Source organism: Taeniopygia guttata, chromosome 1 (genome assembly GCF_048771995.1).
Source record: "Taeniopygia guttata chromosome 1, bTaeGut7.mat, whole genome shotgun sequence".
Lineage (NCBI taxonomy): Eukaryota > Metazoa > Chordata > Aves > Passeriformes > Estrildidae > Taeniopygia > Taeniopygia guttata.
Window position 1 is genome coordinate 22,402,361 of NC_133024.1, and position 22,063 is coordinate 22,424,423.

Genomic DNA, 22,063 nt, shown 5'->3' on the forward strand with positions numbered 1-22,063 from the left:
GTCCATAGGTTGGTTCACTTGATTCATACCTCCCCCATCCTGTGTGCTGAGTGCTTCCCATGCTATCCAGCATCTTTGAGCAGATGGAGTAACACTGCTGCATGTCTGCCTGGCATAGCTGGGAAATGAACTGACTGTATTTCCAGAATTCATCTGCTGGAAGTGCTTACAGCAGCCTTTGATTTCTTTCCCCGTTGCAAGGAAAATGCAAGTAATAGTATAGACTTCTTGCAGGTGTCCAGGTGGATGATAATTTTTTACAGGGAAAGTGTGAAGAGGGCTACAGATGGCAAAAGGCTTATGGAAGGAGGTACATTAATCACAAAGATACCAAAACTTCCAATTACATTTGTGTTTTATTGGGTTAAGGCAGTTACAATGCAGTATGGAGGGCACCTGCCCAGGCAAATGACATATGCTCTCCACAAGATCCTCCTCCCAAAACCCAGACAAACTGAAGTAGCAGCTAGAGCTCTGCTATATGCTCTGGAGGCAGAGGACAATGGCTTTGGCTTCATATTAGGAAAGAAAGGAAGCCCTTCCCAGATGGAGAAGCTGTGGCACAGACACAGACAGGAGCAGCACACAGAGTTATGCCCAAAGCTATCAAACAAGCGTGGCTGACAGCACAACTAAGCCAGGTCCTGGGAGTGAGAGCTGAAGCCTCTGATCCAGTACAGCAAGGGGGCAAAATGAGAGAACCAAGCTGAGGTTCTCTGGCCCATGCCAGGTTTGTCTATGTGAGGCGAAGAGCATTAGAGTGCCCTGACACGAGACCAGCTTATGGTACATCAGGTCTTGTCTGTTTTTTTCATCCAGAAACTACTGGAGATGGCTTTGTAGAATAGAGATAGGAAAGGAGATCATGGCCAGACTGTATTTGGCCAGCTCCTGGATGCTGGGATATACAAATGCCATATGTGAAGACAAGAGTATTGGCAAGGGGCGAGTCCTGGGGCTGATCCCAAGGCAAATACCTGTTCTTACTGGGAGGAATGTTATGAAACAGTTCTCCCCCAGATATGGGCTGTAAATGGAGCTACTGCAGCAGCCAGGTGGTACAAACCCTAAATCTAGCAGTGCTCCTGTCAGGAGAGGAGCACAGGTGAAGACTGGTTCCAAGGAGATTGTGAACAAGTTTAGAGACAGGGTGCATGCAACCAGCTGAAAAAACAGGTTTGAATCTACGGCAGCTATCAAGAGCCTTGTTCTCTTGGTGGCCCCAGTAGATCACTGGGGTGTGTGGTAGTTAAGCAGTGGCCAATCTATCACTGGTCCTTGGGTCAGGAGGACAGGAGACCCTGGGGTAGTGTTGCACTTGTCACGTGAGCTGACCTACCAGAGGGAGAGCAGCCACCTCTCTACATTGCAAGGAGCAGTAAAATACAAGCTGGCAGCAACAGGGAAGATTTCATTTGCAACTAGGGCGATTTTCTCAAGCACTTAGACTGACCCAGTTTTACAGGCAAACCTTTTGATGGAAACAACAGGAAAGTTGTTATTTCTCCATCAGTGCTCCTTTTCTAAGTTTCCTTGTCCAGTTTTCATCTTGGCTCCTGACTGAAGAGATCAGGATCCTTATCAAAGAAGTCAAGTTCTGTCCTCTTACTAGGACTGCTGTGCATGAGCTGGGTGCCTTCTGCAGGCTGAGGTTCCAGCTGTGGGAGGGCAAATGCATTTCCAGCATGTAGGCAGCAGAGATGAGGGATGCCATCTGCATTTGGGTCGTGTGTGCCCTGCAAGCCTGTCAGCTTCCAGGAGCGGTGCACTGCGGTGGCTGATCTACTGTACACCCAGGGCCGTGCCCAGCACTGAGGGACTCACTGGCTTGTCCCTGTCTTTTTCTCCTCCCAGGGGGCTGCTGCAGACCCACGCAGCCCAGTGTGGCCCCACAGTCAGCAGCAGAGGATCTTGAGGAAGGCTTTGCGGAAGTCGGTGTTGAAGGTTGTGTAGATGATGGGGTTGAGGGCGCTGTTGACGTACCCGAGCCAGGTGCTGGCACTGTAAAGCCCTGGGGGCACGTGGCAGGATGGGCAGTGGGCATTGAGGATGTGAATCAAGAAGAAGGGCAGCCAGCAGACTATGAATGCCCCTGGGTTTAGAGAGAGGCAGAAAACAATCCAAGAGTTTAGAGCAGCAACTATTTGGAAAGGGGCCTGCACTGGTGACTTCTCCCTGTGGCCCCTCACTATTTCCATGTTGTTTCTGTTTATTCCTGACACAGGAATTTGGCAAAACTTGGGCTCCTTGGGACCAGCTTTGTGAGTGTATGGGACTTTGGAAGTGGTCAGATGATAGACAAAAGCAAGTGGCCACAACTTTGAGGGAAAGCCTCAGCTCTTTTAATCAGTTAGGATGAGGGCTGCTTTATTTCTGTGCTACTACGGAGTTAATGGGCAGGGGAATGGTGCATCTGGTGACCACAGCAGGTGACAGGGACTCCAGTCTCCTGGCTTCTCTACCCAGCTGTATGAACTGGTTCCTCTGCAGTTCCTTGCCCCAGTTTCTCCTGTAATCAGATCTAAGAGCTTCTGCATGTATGGAAACTTAGGATTGTTCCAGCCTTGTAATAGTAAAATGAAAAGGAAAAGCAAAGGTATTGGCTGTTGCTCCCCCAAGAAGTGCTTGTTGGCCACTGATTTTAAACACAAGAGTAACAAAACATAATAAATAAAACACTAATATAGGTGGCTCTCAACATTTGGGAGCATTATTCTAGATCTCTAAATGTCCCACTACTGTCTCTCCTGAGTTTGTGATGCAGTAACAGCTGAAGCCAAGGCACAGCTTGCATTTTTTTTTTTTTAATCTCAATATTGTATTAGGAGATTCGGTGCTCCTGGAATTCCCAAACCATCACCCCCTTGCATCCCACAGGCAGAATGGCTCTCACTCACCCAGGACAATTGCCAGCATCTGTGTAGCCTTCCTTTCCCGCAGCTGGATCAGTCGGGGCTGCTGCTGGGCCAGCCTCAGGCTGCTGATGGTTCTACCATTGCTGAGCCTCCGGACCTCCACTGCTGGCTTCGTGCTCCTCCTCCTCTCTTCCCACCTGCTGGTTTGGGTAGTCCCTGGTGCCTTGGTGAGGGATGCCTCGTGGCAGAAGCTTCGGTACCGCTGCAGGCTGAAGACAGTCAGCAACCTCCTTTTTGTAGACATCTCCTGGCCTGTGCATTTGAGCGAGAGACAGGGGGAAAACACGCCTTGGCGTCTGTTTGGCAAAACTTTCCTCTCCATGTGTTCCTGCAAAAGACAATGCCACAGAGGAACTGGAAATCATCCAAACTGCTCATTGGGCCAGAGGATGATGAGGGAAGTTGTAGGAGTTATCTTTAGCCTCACTTGCCTCTTACATTGCACCATGTCCTCTGCACTGACCTGGGGGTGAACCAGCAGTTGACAACTCTTTGCCTCCATCCCACCCAAGAGAATCATGAGAACAGTAAGAGCAGGAATACCTGCTCTGCTAACCTCCCATCTGTATTTTTGTGTTGGCTCTGCTCCCCTCAGCATCCCCACTCTTTTAATGTAGCTTCACTGTGCAAAATTGGGTAAAAGCAGTGTATATGAATGACCAGGTAATTACTTTCAAACTGTTGTGCTGGTTCCCATATTGCAGATATTTTATCTAGAAAGGTCAGTGGAACAAATTTGCATGCAACATGAGTATTTTGCCCTCTTAAGTCAGTCACATGAAGAGGGTTTTTTTTTTTTAATAACAGAGGTTAAAGCCTATGAAGCCCTGAGAGTGAAGCTTCATAGAGCAAAAATCTATAAATGAAGACATTAAAATCAATAAATGAAGAATTTATGCAAAAAATGAAGACTTATGCATGGCTGAGAAAACCCTGCTCTGAAGAAATACTAAGGTAGGCTGTGCTCTTCTTGCTACTTCTAGAGGGCAGAGATACACAGGGAATATTCTCTTTTTAGAGGTCTGAAAAGGATTTAACTGGAGATTCTGCGCCTCAAATATCATGGTGTATAGCAAGGGATGGGATGAAAACATGTTATGTCCCTCCTTATGCTTTCTCTTCTGTTTTAACCCTTTGAGAAGAGATGATGCATTCCTCTCCTTTTTTGACAGCTCCTGCTGGATTCATGTGGCTCTTACTTGGTGTGCATAACACGGTTTGGCGCTGGCGCTCTGGCTGCCCTGCCGGGTGAGGGTTCGCTTCTTTTGCCTCTGTCTGAGCACGAGGTAAATCCGGACATAGAGCAGCAGGGTCACCATGAAGGGGAGGTAGAAGGACACCAAAGAGGAGTAGATGACAAAACTAGGGTTGGATATGGAACAGACACTGGGATCCCCTGGGAAGGAGAAGAGAGAGAGGGGAGTGGCTAAGCTGATTTGATTTAGTACAAGGAAGCTCTGGTGTGCTGGCCAGTTACAGCCCAAAAGTGAGACAAAAGGTGACTGGGGTCAAAGGCAGTCTAAGGAGTGAAGATTATGCTCTGACTTACCCAATTACCTAAGTGATGCTTAAAATGAACCCAACACAGGGCCATCTAGCAGTAGCCAGCATGCCACTGGCTACTGTTCCTCTGGCCAGCAGCTCTGCTCTCTTCTCTTCTTTCATGTCTATTCCCACCCTTTCTCCTATTCCTTTGACATCCTCTGAGCTGTCTAGATACAGAGTGTGCATCCATCCCTGTCTGAACCAGGCAGAGGGTGGCAGCAGAACTTCCCACTCCCATCCTTTTCTTGCCTCAAGCACTGGGGAGAGGATGGATGGGGAGCAGAGGCTTCTGCCTGTGACTCAGTGGGAAGGAAGGCTCCCCTGCTCCTCTGCCTCCAGGGCGACTATGTTGCCCTAGCTGAGGGAAAGGAAAAAGACCAACTTGCTTCCAAGGCGGAGGCTAAATTGTTTGCCCTCCTCAAGGGATTAGTTAAGGAAGCAGACAGCCAGCTGGATAGGAAAGTCTCTAATAAGTAATGCTAATATGCAATCCTTGATGTTTAGAAGTGTATTCTGTATCAGTGTCAAAACTGTGCTTCTGAACCTGTTGATATCGGCAAGATGCCATTAAATCTGGTGTGTGTGTGTGTGTGCTGTATGTGCTGCACGTTTTGCTCCATGCACTCAAAGTGATTGTTTGATAGGATTCTGAGGACCTGGACACCTTGATGGGCATTGATTTGGCAGTAGAACAGGCAGGTTTGCCCTTTAGAGCGATAGTCAGTGTCTGCCTGAGCAAATGGCAAGTTTATAGACAAGAGCGTGTGGGGGTTTTATGGGGGTTTTTCTCTCCCTTCATAGTGTGCTTTCCAGTTCCTTAAAATTTCCTGTAACTTGGCAAATCTGCAAGACCCATGCAAAATAACCTGGCCATACACAAGGCAGCTCCACTGCCAACCCCTCTTATGTGCTATAGTTCAGGATACCACCTACCTGTAGTATTGAAGCCAAAGAGGAGAGGGCATGACACTGCAAATGCCAGCATCCAGACTATCACAATCATGAGAGAGACCCTCCTGCAGGAGCTCTGCCCAGTGCTGTACTGGTACTGAACTGGTTTCACCACTGCGGTGTACCTGCAGACCAAACCAGCTCCGGGAAGAGGAGACAGAGGAAGGAGGGAGGGAAAGGACCAGGTTTTTAAAAGGATAAGTGAAAGCAGCACAGGGAACATGATGGTGAATGTGGTGAAGAAATAGAAGAGGAAAGTAGAGAAAATCAGATGATGGGAACAGCAATTTGTAGAAATGGTAAGCGGGGCATTTGGGGGAGGAACAGAGGAAATCAGAGTTAATTGGCAGCAGTGCAGAGAAACGCTCAGCAGAATCCACAGCATGCAAAGCTACAAGGTTTGGGCTACCAGATGGATCGAGAAACTCCAGGAAATCCCTAGCCCTCAAGCCCCTAAAATTATTTGGGCACTGCCGTGAAAGAGCACTCTCTGGCGTAACCACAAAATACGAAACTCTCTGTCTCAGCTGCCTGGTCTGGTGTTAGCCTGACAGGCAGAACGTTGCCTGGGGGCAGGTCGTCAAGGGCTTTCACTTGCTGGGGTGCTCCAGGAGATGCAGCTCAGCAGGGCAAGGAGTTGGAAGGCACAGGAGTCTCATCTTTAGGAGAGCCTGGGGGCTATGTCTTGCAGACAGAGCCAAACTGAAATGGGGGTACAGATTCCCATGGAGGACCACCAGTCCAAAGCAGCACTGAGAGCAGCCTTGCATTATCATCCTTGAACCACGCATTACAAAGGTATAGCATGCAGTATTTTTCCCTTCTCTCATTCCTTGGTCCCAGTAGGATCACATGTGCCAAGGTTTTGGCTCCCAGCCCTCAGCATTGCTTAAAATATGCTCAGTTTTAAAATGCAGAAAATCAGAGCAAAGCTCAAGATTATGCAGCAATAATCTTCATCTCTCCCTGTGAATATGGTAGGATTTTGTTTATTAAAGCTTCACGAGTGAGATCTCCAGAAGGAGAAACCCTCTTCGACACTCAGTGGGACTTGGATGACCAATTGTGGTTCCTGCCTTTAAAAAGCTTGAGGATGTGGTTGACCATCTGCTGGGGATGTTTTATTACTTGTGTCTCCCTGCCCTCCAGAACAGACCTCTTCTTGCACAATGTGAGCAGAGCCACACTAACAGCAGTAGTGGCAGGGACAGACATTGAGGGGTTTGTTGTTCTGAAGACACCAATGCTGTCTGTGCTCACCCCACTTCTTTGTCCCTGCCCCAGTGGGGCACAGGGCTGCCCCCATATCCAGGCTGTCCCCCTGGATACTGCTGTGTCTCACCTGTCAATGCTGATGGCACAGAGGTTCAGAATGCTGGCTGTGCACATCATTACATCCATGGTGACGAAGATATCGCAACAGATACGGCTGAACGTCCAGACCCCTCCGGTCACCTGTGCCAGTGACACAAAACTGTCAGCCTTGCTCTGCACCAGGTCCTGACAGGTTTTGTGAGAGGAGCTGCTCTCCTCCAAGTATCTCAGCAGCTGAAGGAGCTTCATAGTGATGGGCAGAGGGAAACTGAGGCATCTGTGTTGTGTGCAAGATAACACAGTAGTAGGGTGTAGTGAAGGAGCCTCACTTTAATTTCAATCCTTTATTTGCTCTTGCAGAGGGAGGAAGGGAGAAGAAACAGCAGCTATCCCTTCTCTCAAAGTCTAACATGAAAAATTGATTTAAATTTGATATCACTGTATTTATCCTTTGATTAATGATTATCTGAGAAAATCTAAGGGCTGAAAGTCTTTCTCAGATTAGCTGCAAGAGTGCTCTTGCAGGCAGCAAGCTGGAAAAGTGCTGCAAATTTTTTGCATTTATGTATGAAACTGAGATCTGAGACTGAGGCTTCTCAAAAACCTTATTTGAATTCTTATCTCAGTTACAGATTTTGATTATTAGATCTGAGTGAGAACTCACAGGCCACTCAGATAAAGGGGCTTGAGTTGCTACCAAGCTGCTGTTCTGGTTGTTTTAAATTTTTAATCTGAAGTGCGTGGTTGTGAAAGCTCAGCCACAGCCAGTCTTAGCAATGGAGAAAAGTGGGTTTTGGAGCAGCCACCAAATTCTGGACAATGACCTTTTTGATTGATAAGCATGTTCCAAACATGTCCCTGCTGTCCTTGGGGTTGGGATGAGAGCCTGATTCCAAGGGAGGTGGTCTGTCTCAGGGCCCACTCCTTGTAGGAGATGGAGGGCAGGTTGCTTCCTTGTTCAGCTGCAAACAAACCCAGTCCTGTGCTGAATGGGGGAGGAGAGAAAACGGGGAAAGTCCATGCTTGGGAAAGAGCCTGGATTTAGCCTTCAGCCCTGTAGATCCTGCTGTTTCAGATGGGTCCTGGGAGGCAATCAAAAACTAGTTCCTGGTCTCTCTGCTGACATTTAGACACATCTGGAATACTGCACCTGGTTTTAAGGCATCAGTAGAGGAAAACCATCGATAAATAGGAGTGAGTCCAGTGGAGAGCCACCAAAACAATCCACAGGGGTTGGGGCAGCTGTGAGGACCAGCTAAGGGAGCAGGACTTTTTCAGTCTGGAAAAGAGATGGCTCTGAGGGGTGGGAGACTAGCAGCCCTCTGCAACCTAGTGGGAGGTTATTGAAATAGCTGAAGGCAAATTGCTAAGAAGATGGAGCTGGGTTTTTCACATCAGTGGTGCGGTGGGAGGACAAGAGGCTACAGGAATGAGCTGGAAGAAAGGTGCAAACTGGTCATGAAGGTTACTTTTCTGACTACAGCGGCAGTGGGACAGTGGAGCCAGTTGCTTGGTAAGTCTGTGCAGGATCCATCTTTGGAGCTTTTCAAAACCTATTCAAAAATACCCATCCCAGACCATACTGGAGAAGGTGCCACAAGTAAACTTGGCTTCTCAGGCAGTGGATCAACCCTGTGAGTGTTGGTGCCTAGAAAGGATGCAGCCCCCTGCAGAGAAAAGCATTTGTACAAATATAAAATTCACTCTGTGAGAATTGTTTAAGAAATAATTCCAAGAAATGTAAATGGTTTTCAAAGTGGCAGCATTCCCACACATGGCTACAGAAACTTGCTGAAGTGAGCTGTGTCTTTAGGGTGCTCTCTGCTGGACCCAGCTGCTACATTTCAGAAATCAGGTATTGAATGAGGCAGTCTTCCATTAGACCCTCTGACCCTGAATGAATGCAGGGGAAGGAAATGGGAATTGGCTTGCAGAATGCAGAAGGGAACTGTGCTTTCTTCTCCAGTTCTCTTGATAATGGTGGTGCTCCTTTGTTTCCTTATAAAAAAGTAAGTAAAGGGAAAAAAGTCAAACCAAACCATTGAGTTTTTCTGCACAGTTAGGTGAGCTACAAGACATGCAGACTGAAGGCTGACCATCTGAGATTAGGGACTTTAATGGGTAGGTTCAGCTTCCAAAGAAACACTACACTGTTTTTACTTTAGTTTCAGATTTTGAGATCTGCTTGACCACCTCAAAATATTTAATAAAATATGTTTAAAAAATGCTGGGAGCCTTTGCAGTGGGACCCAGTAAGGGATGTTTCTGCAGTTTGAGGCAAAAAGCAATGCAGTTTCTGTGCGCTGTGGAGTCTGAAGAATATTTTACAAAGCCAATGGCAGGTGTTCACATGAAAGCCAGCTGCTGCTAACCCAGCAGATGAACATGCACTTAACTGAGGGAGTTTCCAAGGTCCTGAGCATGTTAAAATGCTGAGCTCAAGAATGTGAACCATTAACATTGAAGCAGGTGCTGGTGGGGATGGCTCAGAAGTGAGCCCTCTCAGGATGATGCTGTCAGATCACACCACCTGCATACTAGACTGTAGCTTGTGTAAGAGGATGCTTGACAGATCAAAATGTTTGGGCTTAAAACCTGTTCTCACTTCTACCTGACACTTCTGAAATGGGGAGTAGCTCTGCTGGAGTAGTTAATGAAGTAGTTAATGTTTACCTGTGGGGTATACAAACCCAAAATTTATTCCAGAATTTAACAGTGAAGAAAAGCCTTTTTATTATATGCCTTGTTCAAAATTTTTAAAATTCTATTTCTGCTCTTTCTTTTATTGCTCTGTTCTAATCATCTTTGCTACAGCAGCTAGAACCTGCTAGTCTGCATTTCTGGTTTTCATGTGCTGGCGGGGTACTTCTTCTTTATCTCTCCAGTATTTTTTGTCCAGGAATCTCAAAGGATATTGCAGGTATTTAATTGAATGAATCCTCACATCTGCCTGGGTGAGGTGGATGGTCAAATATTAATCTCTTAAAGCTGATGAGAGCAAACTACAGAGAGATGAGCTGATACGATCTCTCATTACCACTCAATGATTATGCAGCAGAACAGTGTCCAGGGTGGAATCCTGGCTCTATCAAACACAGTGCTAATGATCCCTATAGACTATTCAGGTCAGGTTTCCACCCAATCTCCCTTGACGACCAGTCTGCTTTATCTACAAAATTGTGGTGTTATTATTTTTAACTTCCAAACTCTATAAGAAGCTTTCCAGTTTATGAATGCCCAATGATTATTTTTTTAAATTTATGCTTATCCACCACTCTCCTGAATTCTTAAAATAAACAACAGAATCTCCACAATTCGGATACGAATGGTGATACGAATTCAGATGTGAGTGGGGAGCACATGGATGGGAAAGTAGGAAACCAAGCTGCATCAGGAAATGGCAGGCATGAAAGCCGTGGTGCATCTAAGCAGGCTCCTGAAGGGTTTTGTGTTTGAGAGCTGATGCTTGGGGCTGCTGCTGGCTCCTGCAGCTGTGAGATGGCTGGCTGCTCGTGGGTTTGCACGGTGGGAGTTCAAAGAGCACTCGTGGTCAGGACTGCTGAGCTGCAGAAACTCGGCTCTGTCCTCCCTCTGACACCAGTGTCCAGTGGAGCTCCTGGAGCTCACGGAGCAGCTTAGGTCTCACTGCTCCTGTGTGAGAGACAGGATGAGGAGACAGTGTGACTCCCACATGGTCTCAGCAGATTAGACCTCAGTGCCAACCTTCTCCTGAAGCTTTCTTTCCCTTTGGAGGTAGAACTGGATGTTGTGAGAAGACTGAGGAGGGTGTTCCCAGCCATGCTGCTGCATGTCCTCCTCTGTCTGTGCAATGACTACAAGGCACAATGTGTTTAATGCCCAAAACTCAGGGCAGGATACCCTTATGCCACTGCCTTGGAAACCTTGGTGAGCTTCAGCAGCCACAGCACCAGGGATCAGTAAAGAAGAGGGCAGCAGTATTGGTTGTGTCAGACCTACATGTTGGCCCCCAGAAGATTGTTAGACACACTGCTGAATAACACTTCTGTGCCAGAAACCTCCTTAAGAGGAGATGAGGATTTTGAGGCTATAAAATGTTCCTGTTGCTGCTCTGTCACAGCCTTCCCAAAAGATATCTCAAAAAGAGACAGTTCTGGTTTGCATGATTGATAAAATAACACATTTCCTGGCCACTGATGACTCTAAAAATGGAGTGTAAAGCACAAACTTCACAAGTGGCATTTAAATCTGAGGCATTCATCCACCTTAAGCTTCTCCATAAATAAGGGCCAGTTCTGAAGTCTGGTTTGGCAAACCTTCAGTACATGAATAGGTATTCTACACGGTTTTAGGGACTAAATGATTTTTTGGCAACTTCCAGGCTCATGGTGTATTGAAGCATGATGCCATTTCTGCTTCATTGATGGCATTGCTGATCCATAAACAGCAGCAAATATTGAAAAAACTTTGGGGCTTTTTGGACTGTTTTTTAATTCTTAGTCTTGCTGGAGTCCTACAGCCCTACAGGAGTCCTGTGCAATGCCAGGATTGGTGGTTCGGGTTTGGGATGTGTATGAGTTCTCTTCGCTGTTGTTGGATGACTCTTACATCAGCTGCTTTGATTATCCAAGCTCCACAGATAGAAATTAGCCTTGAATAGGTCTACAAACACAACTAGGAAATGTACCTACTGTTGTGCTCACCAATCATAACCATTGTATGGGGCAGAGACTGCTCTACAGATGAGCCTCAGTCCCACACTGTCCACAGCAAGAGTGGGTGCCAAGTATTTTCTAAAGCAAAGCATAATGTGATTTCATTAAGGACTGGAATGCACTTGAACTGATAGACTATTCCAGTCTGAAATAAAACTCATCTTTTAATAATATTTTTTAGTTGCAATCAAACTGAAGAGTCTAATTCTATCTTGCTGGGATGGCTTCCCACACACACACACACACACACACTTATTCCTTTTTTTTAATCCATGTAGCATACCCAAGCAGTACACAGCCTGCAGGACAGCTCCAGGGCTGTTCCCCACAGATCAGTCTAAATGTTGCTACAGCCTTCACTGGGAACATGACCACGCATGCAGTGGTGTGGTTCAATTCTGCTGACCATTTCTGACAGGTACTCACCTCCAGGTACACCATCCATGGCATCACCAAAGTAGCCACCAGCAAATCTGCCACTGCCAGGCTCACCACGAGGTAGTTGGTTGTGGTTTGCAAGGTGCGTTCCCTCAGCACAGCCAAGCAGACCAGCACATTCCCAAAGATGATAGCCAGAATCAAGATGCAGTAGCAGAGGGCGTAGTAGGCGTGTGAATGGGGCAGCTCAGGCTCTGTGGTGCTGTTTGCCCCACAGGGAATGGGGTCTGTTCCGTTAGGATGGCTGCTGGCTCTAGTGAAGAGGGCCATGGGGCTGCCACAGCAAAGAGAAAGAGAGAGGACTGAAAATCAGAGCTCTGCAATGACTATGGAAAACAGTACCCTCTGTGGCTACTAATATGATTTTTATACTTTCTGTATGAATTCTCCTTCAAGCCAATCAGAAAGGTCTTTTTTTCTGCCCATATACAGGCAGAGCTTTGCTTAAAGACTTGGTTGGCCTGTTCGGTTTTTCACTGAATCTAAACCAAGTGAAGAACGCAAGATTTCACCTCCTGTGTGCATGTGAAAGGTGGATCTTACCAATCAATGCAGCTGTTTGGAAAGTGGACAATGGTTTTGAGATGCACCAAAGCCACACCAAAGCCACAAGTCAGCTGGGCAAGAGTGCAGCCTGAAAGACAACAATTTGAAATGATGAGCAAGACCCAGCATAGATACCCAAACATACTAGGGCTTGGCCAAAATTTGGAACTTGCATCTTTTCTTCTGGGAAGTATCATCTTCCTTCACTCATCCAAAACTATCTTCAATAACCTCACACACTCAAGTGTTTGTCAGCCTGGCAGCAAGCACCACCTCCAGAATTCCTCCTTTCCTGCAGCATGTCCCAAGTCCTGCCTGCTTTGGTAAAGGGTTGACTGCTGGTGCTGCTCCCATTACATCCATACTGTGTCTGTGTTTTCTATGCCTGGCCAGAAGATGTGCTTCCTGTGCTGAAAAGCAAACTAGCTTGATATTTGGGATGAAATACTGAAAAGATGCATGGAGGGTGCTCTGCATTTCTTTTTGTTACAATAGATTCAAGTCTGTTCTCAGTAACCTACCCTTCCTTGATTTAAGAGGAGGATTTTTCCCCAGAAATACGAAAGCTGCTGTACTGAGGTTGTTCCATGACATTTAATGGCTTGTATCTTTTTTTCCGTTGCTACTGCTCCTGTTGCTGAACTCATCATCAGTATGACAGGTATGAAAAGCAAGGACAAAGCATTGCCATGCCAGTGGTAAAAATATGACTCTGTTTCACCTCACCCCTTGAACAGCAGCATCTGTGGTGCACAGCTGCTGCACAGCTATGCTCCTGGAAGAGTAGCTGTGCCATGGGTATAAATTGCTCCAGCCCCTTGGGATATACTCATCCTTAAAACTGGTGCCACTCTCCCCTGATGCTTTGTAGCTGGGAGAGGACAAGGGTAGAATGAGATGGAAACTGAACTTCCCCATGTCTTGCAAACACAGATCCCTCAGAACAGGGGTGAAACAATCTCTTACGGCTTGTGCTTGTCTCCTCTATCTTTCTTCTGCCCAACCCTGACAAAGAAGTTAAGCTTTCCACTGGATCACAAAGATCTCTTGTAGCATGAGTGCTGCTGCTGGCCAGGACTGTTCATAAAACAGTTTTGCTGCAGCCACCCAAAGACAGGATTCATTTATTGTGTCCCTTGCACAGACACAGTTCCCACTCTGGGAATTCTGTATTGTCTGGAGCCAGGAAAGGCTGGTACTGTACTGCTGGAAAAAGCAGCTGCCTAGGTGATAAGCAAGGCCAGAACAGGAAATGAACAAAACATCACCTATAATATACACATAACCAGAAGACATAAGGCATCCCTACACACAGTTTGGCTGTGGGTTTCCTGTTTTGTCTTCTGTTTCTTATAGCCACAAGCACTATTTTCAACTCTCACCCCAAAGTCAGTCTTCCCTCCCAAGATCGCTCCCAGCCCTGCCAGGTCCCTCATCCCTGGACTGTCCTCAGCCGGCCCGCCCCCCCACCCCCGCCTCAGTCCTGCTCACTCTGCCCCTGGCCAGGGCGCTGCCAAGGCAGGCTCGTACCAGTACCTGGATACCTTCCCGGAGGGGTGGCAGGACACCCGCGACCCTGCGATTCCAGGACTGCCATGGGGACAAGGGTCGCAGCCGTGGGGAAGAGCAGAGGGAGGGGAAAGGGGGGGGGAAAGGGACGCTCCTCTCGTGGGTCTCCGCTTCGGAGGGGCCCGGGTGCTTGTCCCGGCCCACACGGCAGCTCCGGGGGCGGGGAAGGCTCCGGGTCCGAGCGCGGGGTCAGGTGTGGCGGTGGCTCTGGGCTGGTCTCAGCTGCGGTGCTGCTCTGCTCCCGCACCCGAGGGGCAGCGGAGCTGCGCGTTCCCCGTGGTGCCCCGGGCCGGCTGCCGTGTGCCCCGGCCGGGCCGGGGCTGGGAGAACCGGGCAGGGAGGGGAGAAGGGACTGCCGGCACCGGGCGGGAGGGGAGCGGGCGGCAGCAATCAGCACTCACCCCGGCCCGTCGGGCGCCGCTGCCGCCGAGCAGACCTCGGTCCCGGTCCTGGTCCCGGTCCTGGTCCCGGTCCCGGTCCCGGTCCCGGTCCCGCTGACTCCCGGCCCGATCCACTCCCTCCCGCCGCCTTCCCGGCGCGGAGCCGCGGGGCGGGACCGGGCTGGCCACCTCCTCCCGCCCGCCCCCTGCCCCGGGACCCCGCGGCGCCCGGCGAGGGCCTCGCCGCCCGAACCCTCCGAGGCTGCCCGAGGCTGCCCCTCTGCCAAAGGGGCGCGGCCGAAGGCGCCTGGGCCAATTTTGGCGCCGGGGTCCGCAGCAAGGGCACGCTTGGCTGAGGGATGGAGCTGCTCCTGCCTGGGGGCGAAGCGGGGCGCCGGGAGCTCGGGGCGCCGCCGCTGCGGCCGAGCGCGGGGAGATGCCTCGGCCGGGGCTGCTTGTCCAGCAGATAGAAAGCTGCCACTAAAAAAACAAAACAAAGCAAAACAAAAACAAAAAACAAAAACAAAACCCCAAAAACCAAAACAAACAAAAAACCCCACAAACAAACCAAAAAACCAAACCAAAACAAAACAAAAAAAAAACCAACACAGCAAACAGTTGAAAAAATTATCAAAGCAGAGATGATTTTAAGAAAGGGAAGGTTTAACAAACATATACCTTTAAATAAAGTGCCTTAAACCTGAAATGAAGCGAAGAAGCTGGAAAGGAGACTAATAATGGGAAGCATCCTTCTCCAGGGATCACTGCCAGTAGGCACAGCATGAATGACCAGGGTACGGCTATAAACCCTGCCACATCTCTGCCATGTGGCTTTCCTTGAGGTCTGAGATCAAGTTTTCTGAGGTACATTTCTCCTCAGACTGTAGTCACTGAGGTGCAAGTGATGCCAGTGTATCTTCTATCTCTGGAGGTTGGGTTGTGCTCATCACCCACTCTGGCACAGCAAATGGGGCTGGCAGGGAGTTGTCAGGAGGGTGCAGGAAGCTCAGCAGCAGAGCTGAGGTTTCCCTTAGCTACATGTATGACCTGTGGCCCTAGCAGGAGGAGACAAAGTGCCCTTCCTCTTTCTGCACCCGCAGATCAGAGTGGCCACAGGCTGGTTTGTATGTGGGAAGGAAAAGAGGAGATCCTGTGGAGAGCAGAACTTATCTACCTATTTTTAAGAATTTACTTAAGAAGGATGTGTTGGGACTTGGGCTTCCTGGATCATCTCTCCTGCCTGCAGTTGTGCAGGCTAAGCTCTTTGTGGGTGAGGGTGGTAGGAGGGAGTAGAGAGCCCTCATACCCATCAGGTGTGAGGGGTGAGAGTACCATCCTTGGCCTGGCAGGGGATGGTGAAGGTTCCCCTACAGGCTTTGATGGGACTAATCAGCAGCACTGCTTTTACCGAGGCTGTGGCTGCCCCATGGCAGCTCTGTCGATGGCACTGGAGGGCTGTGATGAGTCACTGCCCAGTCCCTAGGGTGACACACGCACGCATAGCTGCCAGGCTATGAGACCAAATGACCTGTGAAGGGCTCTCCAGCCCCTTCATTCCCTTGGGAGCCCCCAAACGGTGTGACACGAACTACATTTACCGAGCTTAGATTGGATTTGTACAGTTGAGTTCTGTCAGCTGAACCATACTGCTCTCTTTTGGGGAAATACACTCGCTAGCCGTGCCCGAGGCAATCAAGGAAGGGGGGTAAGTCCTCCTAACCATGTCCAGCAGAGGCTTTTTAGCTGTGAGCTTGGAAAGAGTGTCACACAGTCACCCTTGTGTGGTTAAAGCTGGAGGGGAGAGCACGCACCGTGATGTGTGATGGTGAGGGCAGTTCGAGCCACATGAGACCAGTGAGCATGACTCCTCACAGGGGGCTGGCAGAGAGATGGAGACATTTTAACTTTAACAGTTTTGAAAAGCAGTTTGTTTGTGGGCAATTCCCAAAGGACTGTGGCTGGCAAAGTGCTCACAGTGGCTCTAGGGTGGTGGGACAACAACAGGCCTGGCTGCTGTCAGCTGTTGGATGTAGCAGCTAGCCACAGCTCGATAAAGAGACACTGCAGCCCTCCTCAAAGGTAAGGGAGATGCAGCAGGGGGAATGCATTGCTATTACCACAAAATCACCATTGTTTGCTTCACATTTTTATCTTCCAGTGCTGAAACTTTCCCTTTGCCTTTTGTGTCGGTGGATCCCCTGGTTGTGTCTCCCTTGTGAAACTTGTTTCTTGCTTTTAATTATTTTTATCTGATTTCTTAATATTACTCTGACACCAGGAAAAAAAAAAATCATAGACTCACAGAATCATAGACTGGTTTGGGTTAGAGAGATCTTTACACTTACCTAATTACAATGGGGCCTTGTACACTTCCAGGGATGGGTCATCCACAGCTTTCCTGAGCAACCTGTTCCAGTGCCTCATCACCCTTACAATATCTTCCTAATATCTAATTTAAACCTACCCTCTTTCAGTGTAAAGCTATTCCTCCTTGTCCTGTCACTATGTGCCCTTGTAAAAAGTCTGTCTCCGTCTTCCTTGTAGGCCCCTTTAGGCACTGGAAGGCTTCTATAGCATGTTCATGGAAGCTTCTCTTGTCCAAATGTAATTCTTCAAAAATAATCTAGTCGTAAATGCTTCTGTTCTATTGAAGCTCATTATCCTAAGTGCTCCTTCCCCACTTCCTTCCTGGAATGGCTCTCTTCACACCCCCTTGGCTGGTTTTCCCAAGATTGGAAGTTCTTTGGGGAAGGGACTTAATGACTTTCTTGTGTTTGCTTTGCAGCAGAGGTCTTGTGGAGCAAGCTAATAATCTTTGTGATCATTTAATTTAGAATAGATTTCACCACACACAGAGGCAAGGCTGAATTAAAATTGCATAAGCAATCTAGATGGTGATATTTGCAGTGGGTTTTATTAACAGTACAACTTCTTTAATACAGTGGTTAGTGCAATGTCTCTATCCACAAAATCCTCTCCTTCTTCCTACCCCAAAATCAGGTGTATAGTGTAGATTTGCCCTTGTTAAACACTGGACATGTTGCAGGTCTTGGTTGTAACGTCATGGTATCACTGGAGCAAGGCAGTGAAACAGGTCAGGAGTAAGTTGTTAGAACCTCCAAATGAAAGAATATGCCAACAGGCATTGCTGAAACTCCTGGTTCTCCCCCTCCTTCACAGGCTTTCTGTCCCATGGGTAGAAAGGGGAGAGGCACCATCATTCCCAAACCTGGTGAATTCCCAGTCTGTTTCTTTGCCCTCACCTCCAACACCAACTCCTTAATTCTTCTTTTCAGTCCTATGTGTCCTTGCTCTTTGGTAAAAATTTCAAGTAACTTGGATAAATGCCAGTGTTCCCTCTTAATATTTCCCCACCTCCTTGCTCGACAGGCCTGAAATTCCTCTCTGCTGTTTATCCACTGAGGGTTTGTGCACTCCTGTTCCCTTGTGCATCTCTCCAGCCTGTGTTTGTGTCTTTTCCTTTGGTTTCCAGCCACAGTCTCAGCATCCTGTCCAGTTCCCAAACCCGTTTGTCCTTCCCTACTAATGCTGATTCCCAAGCTCCTCACTCTTCACTTTGCCGTCTCTGGCAGGGTTGCTATGCCCTCCACTCCTGCAGCTTAAAGGATTGTTTGCAAATGGTATTTATTGTGATTTCACACCACAGTTGCTGTCACTACAGCCAGCATTTGAGGTGCAGTGTCTAATATGTACCACCCAGGTGGAATAAATCCTCCATCCTACTTCCTGCAAGCCAGGGTGCCCTCGTGACAGTATTGTTAAAATACTCTGTTATCCAAGGGGATTTTCAATACCTGACTGCACAAAGCCCTAATTTGACCTCATGGCTGACCCTGTTTGGAGCAGGATGCTGGACTAGACCTCTCCTGGGTACTCTTCCCAAGCTGAGTTATCCTACACTGACATGAAAATAACCTTGTTTGCTGGATGTGAAGTAAACAGAACTTTTCTGGCTGGCACAGCCTGCAAACTTCCAACAGAACTTTAATTCATACCCATACCATCTTAGCAGGATATGCCTGCTTGGCCTTGGTGTTTTTTTTACAAAACTCACCTGTTTTCAAAGTGGTGGCCAAAATGAAACTCAGTCAGTTTCAGGATTATCTATGCACAGCAGCTTGTGGAATCAGTACAGACTCCTCGAAGAAGCTACCACAGCTCATGTCAAATAAGATTCATGTGAGATTCAGATCCAGCTGATATTGATTCCCTTCTGCCCAGCCATTACCTTCCCTGTCCCTCTGCCAGCAGTATGGAAAAAGGTGGCACATCCCAAACCTGCACAGCCCACAGATATGTGGGTTTAGTTTGCAGGGAATTTTTGCCATGCAAATCACATCTGCAATGGATTTTATATAGCAAAACCTTCTGACTCCAAGGGTGGGTGGTAGCATAATAACTCTTTCATCTGCTGGTTAGATATTAGACTGGGACTTTCAGATCCAAGTCCTTCTGCTTTACCTCAGGCATAATCTGGTTTAGAAGAGCTCTCCCTATTTGGCAGAATTGTGACTTCAAGCACTGTATCCCATAAAGCAGGCTGACTGGATAAAGCCAACATCCTGCCAAATTCCTCTCTAAAATTACTGTTTTGATCCTGTTTTGCTTTAATTAAATTTTTGTTATGTTAGAACACAAGTTTAGCAGCATGTCACTGGAAGGATGGATCCTGCCACTATTTTCTTCTGCATTGATATTGGGCGATTGGTGCTGCTCATGAGGAGAGGAGATGTGGGTTTTAAAGTGAGGAGGATTACTTCTGCAGGGATGGCTGATAGAGGAAGGGCTGTGGAGGGGACCAGAGGATTATAATGCCATACCTCACCTTGTGGTGTCTCCCCACAATCTTCACACTGCACCATGCACAGGGTGTCCAAGGGGCTCATCCAGGGGAGCTGTTTCAGGAGATACGAGAGGAAAAATATCCATGTGAGAAAAAGGGCATCAATTTTCAAAAGTGCCATTATGCTTTTTGGAGTAACCCATTCGTATTTTCATGCCAAGAAGCCATAGAGCAGCAGGGCTGTCATTACCTCTGTCCCTCCTTCCTTCCCCAGAAAATGATCCTGTCTATTCTGTGAGGAACTGTGCTGCTGGGGCTCTTGCCATGCCCTCTTGTGAGGCACAGCCCTCCAGTAGCTGGGGGCTGTAAAGTCATTCATCAAAGTGGCCCTAAATCTCAGAGAGGCTGGTGATGGTTCAGCACCTGCTGCAGACACCTCTGGGGGCAGGGAGGAGGGTGTTCTTTTCCTTCTGCATGGGATAACTCTGCACTACTGGAAGGAAGCAAAGCCTGGAGACAAGGCTGGTTGTGGGAACAGTTGCTCACTTTGAACCAGGAGGAAGTGTTCTCTGAGCCAAACCCAAATGCTAATGCTCTATTATCTTCTCAAGACAGTGCCCTTCCTTCCCCCATTTCTCCCCACTGCCTCAGCCTGAGGATCCTCAGCAAACAGGATCCCTCCTCAGTAACAGTCTGCTGCAGCATTAGCTCCTTCTGTGGCGTCCATGCCCCTCTTCTTCCCTCCCACCACCTCTGTCCTGAAGGGCTTTTGTGGTCTTGGCATCATCAGTACTAATGCTTTTTATTGTACAGCTGGGATTCCTGCTCCAACCTGGCTGTCTGGCTCTCACAGCTGGTGACAGGTGGATGCTCATCTCACCTCACATCTTTGATGCTCTCTTTCTGTCTGAGGCAAGAGGCTGCGTGCACACATGTGCATGCAGGTGAGTTGGAAGGGGTGTTTGTGGCTCCCTCCTGTCACTCACTGTCCTCTGGCCCAGTGTCCACCCAGAGTTACTTCTCACTTTGTGTGGCAGTGTTGTCACCCCACAGAGTGTTCTCACCAGACAGTGGCACTGGCCACCTCTCCTTTCCCAGCTGTGGTGTGACTGAGCAGCAGACATCTGTGTCCCTGGGAAGGATGCTCACTGGGGAGACCCAAAGCTTCCTAAATGGACTTGAGCAGTCCTAATTGCCTCTGTCTGAGATGCTTGTGTATCCCATGACACATACCAAGCACTTAAGTCTCACTCAAGAGTGTTGCCTCTGCCAAATTTTGACTTTCTCACCCAGAGGCATGACCCACGATAGTACAAGAACATTCCAGGAGATTTAGTTTCTATTTTAAGAAAGACAGCAGAAGATTCAATTTCCACTTTTTTTTCAAAAACTGTTGTTCCAGGAGCCTGGGCTGCTGCCTTTTTCTTCCTCATGCTGCTGGTTTTCATGGTGCTTGGAGTAATGTCATCCTCTATGTTTGCTGCTACTTCCCTGATGCTGTTGAGCCAGGGACGGGCAAAACAACTTGTACGATTTTAGAAGGTAAATGAATGTTTATTTAAAAGTACCTCTCTCTTTTATATAGAACATTGTGAACATTAATTCTATTGGTCTTAGAGTAAAAACATTTCACTGGATTGGTACACTGGACTTAGGTCAGTGTGGTAGGACATACTTATAAACAATATGAACAGAAAACAAGATAATAGATTGTTTACATTTCTCTTGGACTTTTTCCCAGGCTTAGACTGGCAGAAATCTTTTTCTCTTTGACTGAACTGAGAATATCTACACTCCCCCTGTCAGACTTGAGTCACTGGGCTCAAAGTTTTCTCTACAGTATGATTGAGATGGTTCAATTGCACGAGCCATTCAAAGAGCAATGAAGCTAAAAACGTCTCAACCGTTTTTACTTAAAAACACTGGAACGCTGAGCTGAGGCAAGGCTGACAAAATTATAGCCCCAACAGTGAGCCAAGAAATTAGGCTGCATTCTGGTACTCTTCATTATAGCTTTCAGAGGTACTTCACTGGCTATATACAGACACACCATGAAGTGATATCAAGTGAAAATTGTTGGGGTGGGTGCAGCATTTATGCATTTCCTTGGCTGTGAAAGTCTCTCTGCTTTCTGTCTGCCTTGAAGTCTTACCTCCTCCAGACCTCCCCTTCCTCTCCTTCACCCCCTCAGGTACCTGCCCTGAGTCTTACTCGCTACTTGCCTCAGGGAACTTTGCTTTACCTATGGTTTCTTGTGAACTTTTCCATGCCAACTTCTATTCTGGTCTGTCTGCTGGGACAGAAAATGTTGAGAACTGCTGCTGCCTCCCTGGTTTTCTCCCCTGCATCCCTGGAGCGAACTAGAAGACGTGTAGCAGTGTAAGGTGTCGCTCAGAATAGCGTCTTCCTGTCTCACTGCCATTTACATGCTGCTCAGGTTTAAAAACCTCACACTAAGTGCTTTTTCCTGAAGAAGCAAACAACAGCTTCATCAGAATCATCTGCAGTGCACTTGTAGTCACAGAAGTGTTATGTTGCTCCAGGCTAATTTATTTATTTCTATTAAGCCAAGCCTCTGGAAGCTAGAAATCAGAAATTCCTTTGTGCAGTCATTTTCAACTTTGGGGTGATTTTCTCCCACAACTTAGTTGTGGAGTGAGTGCTGTGGGCCCAGGGCTGTGGTGGCGTGGTAGCTGGGCCAGCACGGCTCCTTGGAGCCATGGAGTGGCTCCTTGTGTCTGGCATCTGGTGAAGAGGACCTAAGAAGTTTTGTGGGGGAATGTCTCCCCATGGAAAATGTCTGAAAGCCAAGAAGCCAGGGCACCTGGCTTGCTAGATCTGATGAACAACAGATATTGTTTCAAACATCTGAAAGCCTGTAATGCTTTCACTGTCCTTCTCCTGCAG

The 22,063-nt window shown here is 47.9% G+C and overlaps 1 protein-coding gene across 3 annotated transcripts; it reads right to left on the bottom strand.

The window, feature by feature from the left end:
- Positions 1–337: 337 nt before the first annotated feature.
- On the bottom strand, positions 338–14,831 carry DRD3 (dopamine receptor D3). 3 transcript variants are annotated; one of them, XM_030265873.4, is made up of 8 exons: positions 14,374–14,827; positions 12,401–12,491; positions 11,846–12,131; positions 6,754–6,866; positions 5,394–5,536; positions 4,115–4,311; positions 2,898–3,243; positions 338–2,092 (listed from the first exon to the last, which is right to left on the bottom strand). In XM_030265873.4, the coding sequence occupies exons 3-8, from the start codon at positions 12,125–12,127 to the stop codon at positions 1,896–1,898; spliced, it is 1,278 nt and encodes a 425-aa protein (XP_030121733.1). In that variant the 5' UTR covers positions 12,128–12,131; positions 12,401–12,491; positions 14,374–14,827; the 3' UTR covers positions 338–1,895. The 3 variants fall into 3 exon arrangements, with proteins under 3 accessions (XP_030121733.1, XP_072781331.1, XP_030121738.1); XM_072925230.1 differs by lacking the exon at positions 4,115–4,311 and having other exon boundaries at positions 2,898–3,167; positions 14,374–14,831; XM_030265878.4 differs by lacking the exon at positions 12,401–12,491.
- Positions 14,832–22,063: the final 7,232 nt, after the last annotated feature.